At 31.7% G+C, this 19,539-nt stretch overlaps 1 protein-coding gene across 3 annotated transcripts in view; it reads left to right on the top strand.

The window, feature by feature from the left end:
• Positions 1-5,159, top strand: part of LOC111698664 (6-phosphogluconolactonase) — a 7,526-nt gene extending 2,367 nt beyond the window's left edge. Inside the window, exons 2-8 of one of the 3 annotated variants that reach the window (XR_002764581.1) lie at positions 99-202; positions 659-730; positions 862-956; positions 2,112-2,302; positions 3,015-3,124; positions 3,269-3,695; positions 4,408-5,159. Coding sequence is in view for 1 of the 3 variants with exons in the window: in XM_023469058.1 (XP_023324826.1) it covers positions 99-202; positions 659-730; positions 862-956; positions 2,112-2,302; positions 3,015-3,124; positions 3,269-3,344 (648 nt within the window). In the remaining 2 variants the exon portion in view is untranslated. Of the gene's footprint in view, positions 1-98; positions 203-658; positions 731-861; positions 957-2,111; positions 2,303-3,014; positions 3,125-3,268; positions 3,718-4,031 lie in introns of those variants that run through there. The other 2 variants (XR_002764580.1, XM_023469058.1) reach the window with 2 other exon arrangements.
• Positions 5,160-19,539: the final 14,380 nt, after the last annotated feature.

The raw sequence follows: 19,539 nt of genomic DNA, 5'->3' as shown, positions 1-19,539 counted from the left end.
ATTTTTTTCGTATTTCGCGCGAAATATTTCCCCCTAGCCCCCCTCTATCCAAATGTCTAGTTGCACGCCTGATATATATATATATATATATTGTTTAGGATTGTATTGAAAAGAACGGTAGTTTTCACCTAGGAGTATCCGGGGGCTCATTAGCTAAGTTCCTCTGTCAGGGACTACCAAGTATACAAACAGATTGGGCCAGGTATTACCAGTTTTTAAACATACTTTTTTTACAGGGTCACCCACAAAGAAAGAGACTGTGTAATCGACCGGAAACTCTTTAAATTATCATTAATATAAGTAGACAACCCATCATTCCATGAAATGGGGGTCGACGCTTCTTGCCACCTAAGTGTATCTTTGAATGGCTTTTTAATGACCTGGCAAAGAAATTACAGATTCAGAGAATTATGAATATATGATAACAGACAGTAAAAATTCATTATAGTCTACAAAGTTTCATCCTTGGTGGGTAACCAACCCTGTACAAAAAAAAGTTATATAAAAAATGTCAAAATACATTGTTGTTATTATTATTGTAGTAGTATTATTGTTATAATTATTATTATTATTGTTATAATTATTATTATTATTGTTATTAGTATTATTATGATTGTTATTAGTATTATTATTATTATCATTATTTTTGTTATTTAAGTTGGAAAATCTTCTTCTGTGATGAAAGATTGGTCCCTTCAGACTCTGCTGATAGTACTTGGGGTCTTTACAGGTACGAATACTCATCTTTTACACGTTTACATAATGATGAGCTTAATTGTTAACCCTACTTGGGGAGGTGGAGTAAATTTGAATCCTCCCTTTCCCCTCTAGTATCTAAAAAAATTTGATTTCACTTTCTAGATCTGAACTTCTGAAAGTGGCGCCTTTAAAAGAATCTCAGTTCCTATTGGTTGATACAGATCTAGAACCGGAAGCGGCTGCTAAACATTACCAAGGTACTTCCGGTAACGTCAAGTTTGCCGATTTGTTAAATAGAGTTATAAAGATAGAGTATAGGTGTACTTAAGTAAAAGCGAAATCAGGAAGTTGTAGATTTTTTAAAAAATTCTAACGCTAGAGGCGCTAGTTTGTTTTGTATCAGCTGAAACCCTGCAAAAGAAAGCAAGCATGAAATGGGGGGGAGCTGTAAACTCTATATATCTCTTAATAATACCTGGTATGAAACCTTGTGGTTTAAATTGCCCAACTTGTCCTTATATAGAGCCTGGAACAGTTATACAATCCTCTAATACCAGCAAGAAGATTGAGATTAATGGAACTTTCAACTGTAAGACCAGAAATGTAGTTTACTGTATTACATGTGAACACTGTAAACTACAATATATAGGACAGACAACAAGATCTTTAGATGAAAGAGTGAGAGAACATATTGGTTACATTATAAATCTCCTTACAAACCAGCCTACAGGAGAACATTTTAACTTTCCTGGACATGAACTCTACCATCTAAAAGTTAGCGTTCTAGAGAAGGTTTGGGACCACGGAAGAAGTTTACTTGAAATACGAAAATCGAAGTACATCAGAAATTTTATGACTGAACTCAGAGGAATGAACAGAAAAAATTAGTTTTTATTTAATTGTTAACTGTAATTCAGTATGGTTTTTTTTGAAAAAAAAGATTTTTTTATGTCCAATTCTTAAAAAGGTTTAAATACCCCTCATTAAACAAGCCGTCCCCCCTCCCCCCTCAAGGAAAAATAATTGTCTTAAAACATTTTTTTTAAAGTGAATATTTGCAAATTATCTTTTTTCCATCTCATAATCTGAGTTCGTTTCCTCTATGTCCATTTGACAGCCTAAATTTTTATTTTGAATAATCTTTTTTGTTTATTTATCTTCTTGTGATTTTTACATTTTTTTATTTTTTTTTATCGATTTTGATGGTTATTATATCGTTAGAACTGACGAGGGTCAACCCAGACCGAAATATATTTTCAATAAATGTGGAACTAACATCTACTTTTTTTTACTCTACAGAGGTTTGGTCAATCACCGAATTTTAAATCTCTATTAGATGTTGGCAACAAATGACAATATTTTGAAGAAAATATAAATTTTTTTTTCTTCAAAAAACTCATTTTACTATTTAGCGCTGCTGCAAGAGCATTTGGGAACACCACTTCAACTTCATCTTCTTTTGTTGGGGGCGGGTCCTGATGGACACACCTGTTCTCTGTTTCCTGAGCATCCTCTGCTAGAAGAACCCGAGGATGGTCGCCTTGTCGCTCATATTGTAGATTCTCCTAAACCTCCTCCAGCTAGGGTCACATTAACCCTACCGGTAAGAAATATTTTTTTTACATATTTCCTTCGTTTTTTTTCTGCAATACAGACTAGTTTTTACAGACAGAGGTTAAATATTGTCGCTTCTTAAGAGCTGAGCGGATATCGAGATCAATACTTGATCTCCTCATTAGTCGGAATAAAGTAGGAAACCCCAAAATAAGAGAAAAACAGCGGACTAGCAAAAATCAAGAGGGTTCACAGATATTCAGATTAAGTTTTCATCTCTGGTTGTATTAGCTTTTTTTCTCGGTAATTTCAAATAAAAAATTGCAGAATTTTACGCGTTTTTTGGTTTGTTTGAATGATGTGACATTATTAAAGTCTGACCAACCATACATCTTCCCTGGGGTAATAAACTTGGCCCGATCGGTTTAGCCGTTTCGATATTTTGTGTATACAAGCATATATATATACACTATACAGGTATATACAGGGTGTCCCACATCATATTAGACCGAGAACGGGTCTAAATTACGATTTTCGGAACTAATTAGAAAATTTCATTAGAATGAATCATTTTGAAAAATAACACAAGGCTTATATAAGAATTTTCTTGCGGAAAATGATAAGTTTTTCGAGTATTAAGGGTTTATTTTGGTGTTAAAGATTTGAGATAATCTAATATAATATGGGACGCTCTGTAAGAGAAATAATACTGTGAGGTCAAGGTTGAGGTTGAGTTGATTTGATAATTGAGATATTTCCAGGTTGTAAATAGTGCGGAGTTGTGTGTATTCGCCGCAACCGGAGCAGGGAAGGCGGATATGATGCAAACAATACTCGGCGAGGCGGAGCCTTCTCCGTCCCTTCCCGCAAGGTAAACTCAATTCACATATCTGCCGAATCAACATTATATTGTGGAAGATTACAAGTTTTATATTTTTTTTTTCTTTTTTCCTTTAAAATAAAAGGAAGGGAAGAGTGCTGTGTGGCAACTTTTTATATATGTTTATTTTTCCAGAATGGTGAACCCTGTGCATGGAAAGGTTATCTGGATTCTGGACTCAGGTGCTGCAGCAAATCTACCAAAAATATAAAGCAACTAGTTCGTGATGTTAACTTGAATATTCCGGACTCTGCTTTATGCTGCTGATCATAGAAAACGTTGAATATTCCGGACTCTGCTTTAAACGGCTGATCATTTAAAACTTTGAATATTCCGGACTCTACTTTATGCTGCTGATGATATAAAACTTTTAATATTCTGAACTTTGCTTATCCTGCTGATCATACAAAACTTTGAATATTCCGGACTCTGCTTTATGCTGCTGATAATATAAAACTTTGAATATTCTGAACTCTGCTGTATGCTGCTGATCATACAAAACTTGAATATTCCGGACTCTGCTTTACACTGCTGATCATGCAAAACATTGAAAAATGTATCCGTAAGTTATTTGTTTTTAAAAGGGGGGAGATTAAATACGTGCATTTATATCAATACTATGAAAACGACTTTTATATTTAGTTTTTATTTGTAACAATCTTTTTTCAAATCACAAGTAAACAAGAACAAAAGAGAAGCTGTTAATTGACAGCTTTTCTTCATTTCCATATCTATGCTGTTTGAAAGCTTGGTAGACATCAAAATTGAAATCTAAAGTCGTTTTTTGTATTGATAAATGCGACGACGACTGTAACAGCATGATTGTATTTATTTTAACTCTATACTTCCCTGTAAATAAACACCATTTCATATAATGCTGATAACAGTTTTTATCTAGACAAACAAAATTAGTTTCCACACAAACATTTGTGATAAAGCACTGTGAAGTATTTTTTATATTTATCAACAGTAAATCCTTTTTAATTCACCAACTCTTTTGTAATTGTAAAATTTACAGTTTTGCACTTTTTAATCTATCAAGTGAAAATTTTATTTAAAGATACAGTTAAGTGTCCCTTATGAAATTTCTTATATGCAAAAAATGCCCAAGTAACTTTTGGATCGAAATATACACAAACATTGATATTTAATTTACACTTGATTAAATGAAGCTTTTAAGGATACCGTTGTAAATTGGACAGTACAATCTTTGCATAGAGGGTCACTTAAGATTACGCTTTTAATCCTTTTAATACCGCATTGTTCTTAATAAGGAGCCCATCTTGTACTGGTAATAGATGTACCCTGAGAACCAGAACAATCTTGTACTGGTAATAGATGTACCCTCAGAACCAGAACAATCCAATGCTGTCTGTCCATTTGACCATCGCGTTTTGGACAGACTTTTTACTATACTTTTTACTTTCTATGTAAATGGATCTGTAATCTGTATGTTTCAAGGTGATAAATTTCAAATTTAAGAATTAAGTAAAAATGGTCATTTCTTTGATTTAAGTTTACGTAAGTCAAGGTTTGGTCTTGTTTACGTTTATGTATGAAACTTGAAATCAGTATTTTAAGTTTAAAAATTACAATTTTATTACTTCTATATGATAGTTTGCACTTTTTACACTTTTTTAGAATATAATGAAATGTTTTATTTTTATTTAAAGAAATATATTTAGATTATCTTCTATTTCACCAGAATTTGTGGTTTAATGTAAATACATAGTTGTGTATTTTTCATGTATAAATTTATTTTCAATGTTTAAAGTTATTAAACTAAACGGCAATTGATACATAAAATGAATGCACGGAGACCAAATTCAATGAATTTTAACTAGGTTGTTGAACTACCTACGCCGGTTCCAATTCATGCGGAGTTGAAACGGAGATTTAAGTTTTAAACCGGCTAGAGGAAGTTCAGCTACCTCTGTCCAATTCATTAAGTTTGGTCTCGGATTAAAGTTAAAGATTTCCCCAAATCATACAACAAATTTCAAACAATAAAATACATAAAATATAATTTTATTATTTTAGATCTTCTAACAAGATATAATATTTACAGATAAATATCAATGGATGAGACAGGAAAGACGACCTAAAACTCTTAAAATATGGCAATCCCAAGGTTGAATTAAGACTTCTGTCTTGAATATAGTCTTTTTATATGATTTAGCATAGAAAGTAATAATAAACTTGTTGCAAAGAATCATGTTTAATGGGAAACGGACGGTATAATTTCCCTACAATCGTCTCTGAAGTCGCATCCTTTGTGTGTAACCTTGCAGCTAACGGTTCGTTATTGACATATTTTGTCTTGGCACAACACCTGACGCAAATACTGTAAACTTCCAATATTTTAAAACTGCATTCTGTATAAGTTTACTTTAATTAACCATTGTAATATTTTAGATGCTATTTTTCCCAAGTGGCAACTGATAATTCCACAAATGTGCAATTTTTCCCAAGAGAAAATATAGGAGGGAAATTTTTGGTGTAGAAGAAACAATTTGGAAATGTTTAGATCTTCTTATATTTTTTGGAACGTCTTTTAAGTTCAAACCCTTCAAAACGAAATTAACTGTGTCCCATCACTTAGTACAAGGATAGGTGAAAATATACAGCTCATACAGGCTTGTAGGGTTCGTTCTCCTTCATGAGATTTACAAGCTTTAATCCCTTTGACCTAGGCAGTTAGAGAAGGGCGTGATTTGAGTTGATATAAAATAATTTGGTTCGCTATACAGGGTGTCTCAATAAACATGGGAATTAAATGACGTCTTTGTTTCCATGCGGGATTATTTCGTAAACTAAATTTTGCAGTATTACAGTTTAAACATTTAACACCAAAAACTACTTGAGTCTCGGGGTTTCCAAATTGTGGTCTACCATTTTCTTACCTTCAAGATTGACGGAGATATTAGGAATTTGTCCAGATTCTATTTTATTAAAAATCAAAAAAATGTTCAAATGTTTAATATCTCCGTCAATTTTAAAGATACAGCGAAGGTAGACCACATTTTGTAAACTTGTTAGACTTTCAATCTCTTTTTGATGCCATTTATCAATTATTGGAAATCAAAGACGATATTCAAGTCGTTTCTAAATTACCATGTTTATTGGGACACCCTGTAGTAAAGTAGGTTTTGAAATCTGAATCCAAATAACTTTTTTTTGATAATTGCTTAGATCCAGAGGTGTACTCAGATAACTCAGGGGGACTAGAAGTATTCTCAATTGACCCTCAATAAATGGTACCTAGTTGTGAATAAAACATGCAACTATTTTGAAATTAAGGATTTCTAAAAGATGCGTTTACATATCTTTTAAATTGCCTAATAACCCATGATAGTTGGGTCTCCCTGGACTCAACTGTTAGTATTGTAATGTTAAAAACGTGTGGTTTTTGAAGAATCAGATTTCTTCGGCTCATATAACACCCAGCATGGATTACATTTATCAATCAGACAAAATAAGAAACACAAACAAATAATATTCATGAAAATACAGTGCTAACCATAAAACAGAGGAATGAATGTCGTTTTCTATCTCTCTAGCTCTCCATGAAACAATTTATCGTTTTCATTGACTTTTTTTTAAATCTTTTCTCCCCTTTAACAATACTGTGTGTTATACTATATACATATGTAAGACTAGTATGAGTTTTTAAGTTTTGTGCATAATAATCGCATTGATCTAAGATCTTAAAGAAAATGAAATCTCTTTTATCATTCTAGTTTATGAATACTCCTAAAATACGTTTCTACAGTCTGACTCAGACTATAGAGAGTTAAGAACTGCAGTGTAAAGTATAGTATATGGTCAGCTTGGTGTGTTTTATCAAGGACGAATCAAACATGTGTATTTCAAATAGTGAATAAACCCTTTCAGTCTAGACTAGAGCCAGAACTGTAAATACGTTTTTTCAACTACAGGGTGTCCCACATCAAATTAGACCGAGTCAATGGGTCTAAATTACGATTTGGGGGACAAATGAGAAAATTTAAGAAGAGTGAATCATTTTGAAAAATTTAATAAGGCTAATAGAACATTTTTTTTCGCAGAAAATGTAGATTTTTTAGTATTATGTGCGTATTTTGGCGTTAATGATTGTTTTTGCAGAAAATTCTAGATTTTTTGAGTAAAATGTGCGTATTAAGGTGTTAAAGATTGGAGATAATCTAATATGATATGGGACGCTCCGGAATTCAGTCAAATCAGCTGTAATATCTGGAAGTGATGCTATCCCCACCTTTCACACACAATCATTGCACATTCCCCTCAGCCTCCAAAACCGGCCTTATAGTGTATCTATAGTGTACACTGTACAGTTGGATAAATTCAAGACCGGGTTTGGTAAAAGTACGATGCTATAACGATTGAACTAATGTTTAATTGCACTGTTCACAAACATATTTTAGTCCATTTGAACATAAAAGCAATTAAACAAAAATTTATTATATTCAAATGAATAATCAAAAAAATATTTTATCACATTGACAATAGACATCAAATTAAGAGATCGGCTGCTGCAGCACCAGCCCTCTAGCCTAGCTGCGGCGCTCAGCCACCTAGCCTGTCCTAGCCGCAGCGCAGAATTGTAACCTAACTTATTTGTTAAATAATTAAGATTACATTATATAATTATTTGTATAAAAATGTATAAATTAAATGTAATTTTTAAAAATTGAAAAATTAGTTTACTTGAACAAACGAGTATTTGTTCAAAGGACTATAGTCCTCCAAACGAACATTAGTTCTACCGAACGTTAGTTCAATCTATCGTTAATCCTATTGTCCTGGAATTATAGAGGACTGTTGAATGTTTTTTTACTTATTAAGTATATAGGATTAATTTAAATTTTTAAAAGTAAAATTAAACTTTATTGAATTAAGATTATTCTTCATATTTATCATTCAGTCGTATATTTCCTTTCCTTTGAAGTTTTAGGTCTTTAAAAAAATATATATATAAATATATACATGGGTTGCTCACAAATCATTAAATAAACCTTTAGAAAACTATTCTCGATCTCGAAGAGTTAATGCAGGAATAATTTACTAATAACTCGCTAAAAAATTCTTAGCAGGTGAAAGAGAGAGAAAAAAACATTCAAAATTATTATCTTTTACAGGAATTGAGTCTTTGCCACAAATTCTGATTTCTAATCTTTATATCTATATGAATGCAGCCCAATGTCGTAGACCTTTGATATTTCAAACAATGGATTCTGATAGAAATATCAAAGGTCTTCGCCATTATTTAGAAAATTTGAGTTAGTGATAAAAACTTAATTTCTATATATTGCACATTTTTTGAAATATTTTAAATAAATCTTATCTCAAAGAGATGACTTGTCAGTCTTGCCAGTCTAAGATAATCATTTTTATTATTATCTTAAGTTTGACACACAGTTTAAAAAAAAAAATTAAATGTTTTAGAAAAATGCGTGACTACGACCTTCTTCAGAATATTAACAAGCATTACATTAAACAAGATGACGAGGTGAATAAATATATTATTTTGAATTTTTTTTTAGATAAGTAAACAATTTGGGACTCGCCATTTTCTAATATATGCCAAATCAATGCTTCCTCTATAGGCTTTAATCACTTCTTTAATTGTTATATTAAATGCAATATTATTAAGAACAATAAAAATAGAAATAAGAAATACAATTTGGATTTCAATTGAGAAAGAAAGTTTAAGTTATAATAAATTTAAATAGTCCAATAAACACAGCAATTATGCAACAACATAAAAAACAAGGAATATTGCGTTAGGGGTCGTCTTCCGCTTCCACAGATATAGGGGTCCCACTGTACGTTTAAAAAATCTACAGTGAGAACCAGAAAACTATGGAATAGGAAGACGACATCACATCAATACTTGGGTGTATTTAATGGTGTTACAAAGCAAATAGTTGTACTAGTAACTTATTAAGTTAATAGGGTCTGTTAACATTAAACAAAGGCAGTGTCTCATGTTCATTGGACTATTTAATGTCATTACTTTAATCTAAGTCATCTTCCTATTCCAGAGTTTTCTGGTTATCATTGTATTTTTAGCATGTTCCTATTCCAGAGTTTTCTGTTTATCATTGTATTTTTAGCATCTTCCTATTCCAGAGTTTTCTGTTTATCATTGTATTTTTAGCATGTTCCTATTCCAGAGTTTTCTGGGTATCATTGTATTTTTAGCATGTTCCTAATCCAGAGTTTTCTGGTTATCATTTTATTTTTAGCATGTTCCTATTCCAGAGTTTTCTGGGTATCATTGTATTTTTAGCATGTTCCTAATCCAGAGTTTTCTGGTTATCATTTTATTTTTTAGCATGTTCGAAGACAAAAAGAACTTCTGGTTAAGACCCTGGATGTAGTCACAACAGAGATGAGAAGGTAGAATTGGTCCGAGCTATAAAATCCAAAGAGAATAGAATATATATTAGAGTGGAATTTAGACAATCCCTCGGTATGAAATTTGGCAGTCCCTTTCAGCCTGAAAGGGAGTTCAAAGTGTACAAATCATGTAAATGTACACAAATTATATGCAGTAGAGTGCATTAATACAGTATGTTTCCTAGACTTTTTTAAAGCTGTCAAATAAACTTTATAAAATGAATTAGGTGAATAAAAAACATCATTTGATTTATAGTTATAACGGAAAATCATCGTATGTAAAGTGAAAGGCATAGTGAAATGATCATTGGTCAATTATGAAACCAGCCTATTTCATAATTTGGGTTTCTTTTAGTATTAACTTTAGATTTTCTATAAAATGATGTTCCAGGGCCCAAAATGTTACATAGCACAAATATGGGAAGTACACCTGCGGTATGGAACCAGTACAACAAAATGGCCGTTTTTCACTTTTTTCTAGTAAATTCCACTCTAACGTATATTCTATTCTCTTTGATAAAATCTCTTTATGCGAACCTCGTCAAAATGCTCATAATTGCCATATTCTCCTTCTGAAATTTAATTTTTTTTGCGAAAATTAAATATTTCATTCATGCGCTAGCCCAACGTCGCCAGATTTTTGAGAAATTATTTTGACCTCAAGGAATTTGACAATTTAAAAAGATAATATTGCAATTTAGAGGTGGTCAAGGCAAGAAAATGAGGAGAATGCGACTCGGAAAAAGAATTTTTTATGCTCAGCATCTGTCAGTTAGTGCTCGTTGCAGTTCATTTTCTCGAGGAAAAAAATCTGAATTTTTATCTACCATTTTTCACTACAGGGTGTCCCAATAAACAGGGGAATTCAGTGACGAATTCGAAATCGTCTTTTAAATAATTCTTTGATTTAGTATAGTGATACCTACTGAGAAAGCTGTAATTCATCGGATTTTCGTCTGCTATGTTTACAATTTGCTTGTTTATGTTTTGACTGCATACGTTTGTACTTAGTAAAACAAGAAAATTACAAACTTGTCAGACTTCACAGTTCATCTTGCAGTGACATTATAGACACATCTTTATAGCCATTTACCCTTTTAATAAAATAAACTCTAGCAGACAGAATAATATAATGGATTTTGAAATTAAATATTACAATGCTGATTCATAACAAAGGCGATAACGAATTCGTCATTGAATTCAAATGTTTATTGGGACACCCTGTATATTGACAAAGTATAGAAGATAAAAATTCTAACTTTTTCTATTTCCGATTCATGTTCAACAAGTTATCCTCACAGAGCTAGATCCAAATTTTCCCCCCTGGTCCGAAAAAAGCTTGAAAAAAGTGTATTTCTTAAAGTTTTTTTCAAGATTTTCAAAGAGAATATGAGCAATTCGAGTCATTTCGATATATAGTTTAAAGACTAAGTTGAACCGCTTCTTTTGAACTTGAACAGGCGGAAAAGAAAGAATGTAGTTTAAATATTTCTGGCCATTTATTCTTTAACAAATTCGGTTCCATGGCGCTCTTTAATGTCTCATCGTAATTATTATTATATGTCTAGAGTATCTCCTGTATTTAACAAGCTGTTTCAAAACATCTACTATTCAGGGTCAGCTTATGACGATTTGCAGGTGATATTACTAGACTAGTACATTACTTCATATCAAGGATGCAACTGATTTACTTTTTAAAGGGGGGTGGGCAACATGTGGCGTGAAGTGATACATTTTACAGGACGGTCGACTAAACCTTTTTTGATGAAATATTAGAATTTTGAATCTTTCTGTTCAAACTTTTTATTTTCGTTTATTTAAACTGAAGAGTTGCGCCTCTAAAGCTCTCAGCTCATTTTTTTTCATTTATGAAAATAAAAATATACTCTCCAAGTTTTTGTTTTGAAAATAGTGAACTACATAACGATTTTACATGTTGTTATTTTAATCAAAAGCTACAGGGTGTCCCACGAAACATGACAGTTGGTGAATAGTATAAATTGTCTTCTTTCATATATTGTTAAGTTATTTGAAACCAAAAAGAATAATAAAAAATATCACATGGCTGTCATATTATAGAAAAATTTATTTCAAAGTAAAATATATTTGAGTAAAAGATTTTCTAACAAATTAAACTGCAGAGTCTTTAATATCTAATACAGTACATGGAAGAAGGCATTCAAAACTATTCACCAACAGTCATGTTTCGTGGGACACCCTCTGTACATTGAAAATAGAGAGGAGTAGATAATTTTATGCCATGAAATCTGATAAATGCAATGAAACTTGTTTTATACTTATTTAGCAGGAAAACGGGATTTCTAACTTTTTGTTAAAGAAATTATTATAAAACAAATTAAGAAATATCTGAAATTTGATTAATGAGAAATCAATAAAAGAATCAAGTTTTTCTTTAAAAACTCAACATCCAAAGTTGGACAAACTTTTTATAATTGATCTGAAATGAAAATTCGTTTCTTACATAGTTTCATCGAAAATTTTAGAAATAAAGTATTTTTCCTCTTTTGTTCATTTTCCCACTCTCTCTCTCTCTCTTTAAACTACCTGATGCACTTTAGAAAATTTAAAAAAGAACAAACATTTACATTACAGGGACTGTAAGTTTAATTTCGAGTGGCCCTGTATGCAAAAATGACAATGTCTATTTAGACTGGTGCCCTTAAACCTTTGTTTGATAAAGAATGAATTACAAGATTTACAGGGCGCTTAGCGCCCTTCTTCCATTTTAATTGTAAACATTTTCTCTTTGTATACATTGGAAAACAAAAACAAACAAACAAGTTCGCGGATTTAACAAATTTAATGACAAGTTAATTTAGTTAAAGGCTAATTTTTGAAATTTTGATCTTTCATAAATCTTCCCAGGGTCATATGAGGTCCCACATATAATTTGGGCCTGATCGGTTCAGCCGTTTTCACGTTTATTCGACAAACAAACCAACAACATTTGTCAATGTTTATAACTTTGAGAACTAATTATTTTCAATTACAGTTTCTCAACAAAAGTGACTTGCGCATTTCTACTGCAGGAAAACATCTAGGAATTATAAAAATTAAATAAAGCTAGAAGACCGATAATATCTGGAACATTATTGATCAGATTAAAGTTTTGTTGGTACCATTGTGAATCGGGAATTGCAATCTTTACATAAATGTTTACTTGAAATTACGCTTACAGTACACTCCCCAGGTTTTAAAGAATATTGATCACTTGCACTTCGATGTCGTCAAATATGAAATGGGTGGAGAGACTGCATTTTAGGTTTCAAGGTTCCGGTTGTAAATCTGACATGCTTTTTTAATGAAGTTTTTTTTTAAATAACAACGACAGTCAATTTTTAAAAAATACTGAAGTTTTTTACCCTTCTGTTCAAGGTGGGAAGCTGCACTTCTAATGATTTCGACCTGAATGTCAGATTTAAGTTTCCTGTGGATAAACTGGAGATTGTAGGAATGGGATCAAATCGGGGTAAACTTAACTTTGCCTATCTCCAGGTTAATATGTTTTTATTTATCATTATTTTTTTAGACATTATATTTTTAAACATCAAGGATTTTATGGCTTTCAGAAGACTCCGCAATAATCTGGGAAGTATACAGTGATAACCATAAAACTGTGATATAGGAAAACGACTTAATAGCAATACTTAACCCTATAAAGGCTGGGGGTCTGAATCTATGTATACTGTATAGCCTGGGGGCCCCCTAGAAAAAGGCCTTAGAGAATAGGTATAGGGTTGAAATGCATGTTCATAGCCCAATTTTTTAAGGCCAGCTCAAAGAAAAAAAATTAGACCGATAACTTTAATAGTTTGGGTGCTAGGAAGGGTGGAAAAAAATGCCGTAAAAATGCCTAAAAAAGGGTAAAAAAAATGAAGAAAAAAAAAATATTTTTTTTGTTTTAAACAAATATTAAAGTGTGACACAAGGGCTTTTCAAAAATACAGTTTTTAGATCTGTAGCTTTAGTCACAAAAAAGTTATGGGGTATTTTAGGTTTTTTTTTACAGACCGGACTTTTTTTCCGCCCTGTACCCTACCCTGTAAAATAAAAATAAATATTTTTTTAACAAAAAATCCTTTAAATTACTAATCATTAAAAGTCACAAAATTTCAAAAATGAGAGTGCTTGGACAAAACAATACAGGGGGGGCGCCTAACGCCCCCCCCCCTCAGCCTATTTAGGGTTAAGTGTATATGATGGTAATACAAAGCAAATAGTTTTTCTAGACATTTATTAATAATAAGTCACTTAAAAAGTGAATTTTATATATTTGCACAATTGCTGTGTCCCATGTTTATTGGATTATTAAAAGTCATAACTTGAATCTAAAAGTCGTCTTTCTATTTTCAAGTTTTTTGGTTATACACTGTTACATATTTCAAAGTTGTATCCCGTATATATTACTTTTATTTTACACTTTGGAAAAACTTTACTTCGAAAGATTTCAGTTTGAACTTGCTTCTTTCAAGGTACTGCCAAAACTATTTATCAGAACATCAGACCCATATGTTGGTTAAATGTCGTCTTCATATTCCACATATTTATGGGTCCTGTTGTAGAGTTTTGGAAACATTCCTTAAACTTTTTTAACGCTAACAGTTCCAGAACGGGGTTTTTTCAACGTATGAATTCGTTATAGATCGTTCCAATATTTTTAAGAACGTGTTTCTCAGGGTTTGTTATTGTTTTGGAACGATTTGGAACGATGGCATCGTTCTTGGGAATACGCCCAGCCGTTGTATAAACATTAAACACAACAATTGTGCAGTGTACATTGTGCATTTCACGTAATTAGTGGATTTTCAAGCTTCGAATTCACATAAGATTACATAAATGTCGTCTTCCGATTCTGAAGTTTTATGGTCCCAACAGTCACTTAAAGGGTATTACTCCTAAGGTGACCAGTATGAACCTGACCGCTGAAGAAATGAAGATTGTAGACGAAGATATGGAATGTGTCTCCGCCATGAAAATGTTTCGGTAACTTTACTAACTTTACTAACTTTTCGGTAAGATTTACAGATAAAAGACGTCTTGCTACTGTCATGTTTCATGGGACACCTTGTATGCAGGATTTTTAATCATTTTTATTCTTCATGTATCTCAGGTAAGGCTGAGAAAACCTAAAAATACCCAAAAATAAAGTATTTTTTAATTATCTTAAAACTAAAAATGTAATTTATAAGAAAATTTGTTTAGAATTATGGAAACTGCTTGTGACCGGGCTCTGACCAAACTATGCAATCAACTTCATCACAAAGATTGTGTTTACAGGTAGAAATAAATATGTAACATTGGGGTCCATAAAACTCTGGAATATGAAGACGACTTTTATACTCAATTTATCACTTTCAATAAACATAAGGCTGCACAGCAATTGTGCAGTGTAAACAGACCCATTTCATTTAATACGTGATTTAATAGCTTACAAGTTAAGTTATGTGCTTGGCAGCAACATCAAATGCACTCATGCTTTAATGTCGTCTGCCTATTCTACATTTTTCTGGTTATGACTTTACGTATATTTTATATTTTATAATGTAATTATCGGTAGCTTGAAAATTAACTTATTAAGTAAAATGATCAACTGTTGTTATTTATGTTAATTTCACCCTATTTCACAGTTTAATGTGTCTTACTGTTTATTCGCAAAAATATCCAAATTTTAAAATCCAAATGAGCAAATGATGGATTCAAATATCTATTAACTCGTCTTAAACTATAATTTTCTAATCCTCATAACTTTGAAACATTAGAAGATTTATTACAGATTTACACAACAACAGGTTGCAAAGATATAGGGGCAAGGAAAATACATTTGGTCAATTAGGGTTTTTGTAAAAAAAAAATAACTCTACCAGTAATTTTTATGAAAATTATATTTTAAAATTATAAACCAAAAAGTAAAAAAATTTTAAATAGAGTTTAGGAATTCTTTCTTCAGCAATTTTAAAAGTTTTTTTTAACAATTTATTTTCTAATTTTTTCTGAAACGAAGTGGTACGAGGTATATTTAATAATTCTAAATGTTCTAAATGTCTTTTTCTCCTTTCTTCACTTTTTTTTGCCCGTCCATTTTTGGCGCTGTTTTTTGCGCCATTTAGGACAGTGTGAACCCTTTTTTCATAGATACATGTCCTACTCAGGTTTCATAGATACATGTCCTACTCAGGTTTCAGAGATACATGTCCTACTCAGGTTTCAGAGATACATGTCCTACTCAGGTTTCATAGATACATGTCCTACTCAGGTTTCAGAGATACATGTCCTACTCAGGTTTCATAGATACATGTCCTACTCAGGTTTCATAGATACATGTCCTACTCAGGTTTCATGCTTTTGTCGTCATGATACTTTCTGATCTGTAGATTTTATTTCATTCCAAAAGTTAAGCAGTTTTAATTTGAAAGTCATCATTAAAAGTTGCAATACAATAAAGTAATATACAGAAAAGAAGAACATTTGAAAAAATAATTATCTAAATATTATAATTTTAAAAAATTTGAAAACTAAATTTCAAAGTTTGAAAATTATTTAATTTTTATTATAGAATTGGTCGAAGTGTTGGAGCCCCTCTTTGTCTAGAATTGACGTAAGAAAATTAATTTATATATTTTTTTCTAAAATTTCAATATTTAAAAAAATCAAATCTTTTTTTTTAGAGGAAATGGCGAGAAGATCAGCATTGACCTTGTCCCATCAATAGAGTTCAAGTAAATACTTTTTCATCTCTGGAATTTATGTTTTTACTTTCAGATAACCTGTCTTTGTATGCTTATACAGTACGATTAGTTGGATTTTCTTGTTTATTGCCACCAAAAACAACATGTACCTAAAATTGGGGGCAAATCAAATTTTAGCCTTTTTTTAGTATTTTTTTCATTCATTCATTGATTTTGATTTTAAATTCTTAAATTATGATAATGAATAGAATGAGTCATCTTCCTGCTGGAGAAGTGAGGGATAGAGTCGAGGTAACAAATTTGTATTTACCTAATATTTTCTGACGATGGAAAACTTGGAAAAGGGTGTCAAAAATTCTCTACACTAGTGTTGCTAAGGAACTAACTCAATCAAACTCTAAAAATCTATAATTCACTTATCTTCGCAACCTGGATGTCGCAAACCTTTGAGATTTCAAACTAAGAATTAAGATCAAAAGTCAAAGTTCAAGTTTTACATTAGTGGGGTGTAAAGATTTTTTCAGGAAAATATTCACCCCTTTTTTTAAACTTTAACAACCCCGTTTGTTTAGGCCATACTTCGGGGTGAAGGAGAAGACCCTTCAGGGTATAAGTTTATGGCGATTGGTTTATGGAAAGCTGAAAGACAGATGTTTGAGATAGATTTCCATGATGTTGAAAGAAGAGTTCTGAAAAACAAGGTAACCCCGCACAGTGGGGTATTTTAGGGGGTCAGGGGGGTGAATGGTTTTTTTGTCACAATATACTCCTCTATTAAAACGTTAGGAGTTCACGCGGAAAATACCAGTTTTCTGTCCTATTTCAGAACCTCAACACAGCATTACGGTGACTTAGAGACTTCTCTCAAAAAAGTACTCAAGCGACCGATCCTTATTTGACTCGAATAAGAGGTTTATTCAGAGTTCACTCACTAAGTACGTGAGTATTCAGAACCAATAGAGATTGCAACGGCGGCAATATCTATCTTTCTATATATTCAAATCTTATAATTCAATTAGCAAATGTAAATTAGCGGCAAAGACTAACCGAATTCTTTACTTACATTGAAACAAGGGGAACTGGAAGGATACATGTTAAGTCGCATACTTTATATATTCTTATTTTACGGGAAAATAAAATAGAATAGCCCCAAACAGGGAAAATAAAATAGAATAGCCGCAAACAGGGGAAATAAAATAGAATAGCCACAAACAGGGGAAATAAAATAGAATAGCCCCAAACAGGGGAAATAAAATAAAATAGCCACAAACAGGGGAAATACAATAGAATAGCCGCAAACAGTGGAAAATTAAATAGAATTGCAAGAAACAGGGGAAATAAAATAGAATAGCCCCAAACAGGGGAAATAAAATAGAATAGCCACAAACAGGGGAAACAAATTCTAAAAAGTAGGGAAAGATTTCCCAAATATAATTGATCATGACAATTGTGAAAGGCAGTAGTTAACTTTTATGTTTTTTTACTTCAATCTCGTTTTACTTGAAAAAAAACTTATTTTTTTGTTTCCAGAGAGGTAACCACAAAACAGTGGAATGATTTCAAAGTCAAGAGAAGGGAAAAAAAATCTAATTTTTACTGGTTGTCGCTGTACAAGTAGATTGATATAATGTATCCTTTTTTTTGCCTTTATAAATGAAAAACTAACTTTAATAAATGTAAAAAGTTATTATTTTTACAATCTAGGGCTGCGTCAAGACTGTTATACGACTGCTTAAACTTATGAGAAACAAAAAGGTATTTTTCTTTAAGAGTAACATTCCCGATTCACATCGGTATCCTTAAAACCTTTCTGATAAGTAAAGTGGAAGATAACGCAGGTTTTCTTGCGTTAAAAGTGTTTCATTATGTTTTTTTCTCCATTGTCAATGAAGCAACCAATGCGTCAGTCAATTTTGTAGATAAACAAAGAAAGAAAATAATCAGTTTTAAAAAATAAAAACATGGATATCATAATTCCTACTTGTAAATTGGATATCCCATTTTATCAATGAAATTCCGCTTACAGCCCCTTTTACTTTCCGATTTTAATCTTTGTGACTCATGAACCTAATTTTACATTTTAAATTTCCTCTTTAAACGGTTTCATAGAATTATGTTTAGGGTGGTTCGATGAATAAAAGTTGGTCGCATCTCATCAAAACAATAGGAATACTGTTTTTTACATTTTTTAAACTTCTTAAAACTTTCCAGAAAATACTACTCAGGTCTAAGCTGTCGTTGGGTCTTATTTACCGGCCTGAGCTTTCGGATTCAAGTTGCATCTTATTGTACACAGAGTTGAGTTAAAAAAAAAACGGTTTAATATTCTTTTGAAAGATTTTCATGGTAGTAATTGGCATATTCCGGGTTTTTATGAGAACAAGACTCAACATTAAGCCTTATTCTCACTAAAACGAACCAAGGTCGGTTTTATTTTCATTGGGCCTAACTCCTAATTCGAGCCTAAGATCTCGCAGCTGTCAACCACGTGACACAAGCTGCCGTCAGAGTTGAGCCTAAGATTGGGTCTTAAACTCGGGTTTAAGGAATTACGACCCTAGTCGAAGCTTTTAAATCGCGGGCTCAGGGTCCGGAGTAAAATTTAAAAGTTTGACTAAAAAACATCATGTTGTGACAAAAATTAAAGAAATTGCTCTTTTTAAATTCTTTTTTTTTCGAACAGTGTCAGGTGATTATATCAATACAATGAAGACTAGTTTTTCATTTAAGTTTTGAATTTTGATTGTTAACAAGCTTTTTTGAATTTCAAGTTTAATTGACAGGTTCTCTTGACTTCTATGTTTATGTCTATTCATGCTGTTTAAAAGCTTGATATAAATCAAAATTTTAAACTAAAGTCGTCTTCTTTGTATTGATTTAATCGCAAACATTTCTGATCTCTAAAAGGATTAACAATACAAAAGTTACAACCTCTTTTTTTCATTCACTCAAGTCGAAAAACTTTCCAAAATAAAAAAAATTTGAATAAAAACGTATTTAATATTTTGTTCTTAATATTTATTAATAGTTACTTAATGAATGTATTAGTGATGCATGAGGTCCTGCTTCACAAATCTCCGGGATTCTGGAATGAATCTCGTTTGGTTGAACTCTTCATTCAAATGCTTCGGTAAAATTTCAGATGATAAGTCGTCTTTAATTTACGCGCCATTATTGTTTTAAAAAAATGTATAAATTATTGATAACTACTCAAAAACAATAGTTTTAAGCAACAACTTTAAAAAATGTTATATTCATATACAAACATATCTTATAATCTATGTTTTTTAGTGGTTA

Source organism: Eurytemora carolleeae, unplaced genomic scaffold (assembly GCF_000591075.1).
Source record: "Eurytemora carolleeae unplaced genomic scaffold, Eaff_2.0 scaffold300, whole genome shotgun sequence".
Lineage (NCBI taxonomy): Eukaryota > Metazoa > Arthropoda > Copepoda > Calanoida > Temoridae > Eurytemora > Eurytemora carolleeae.
This window is presented reverse-complemented; position numbering and strand designations above follow the sequence as displayed.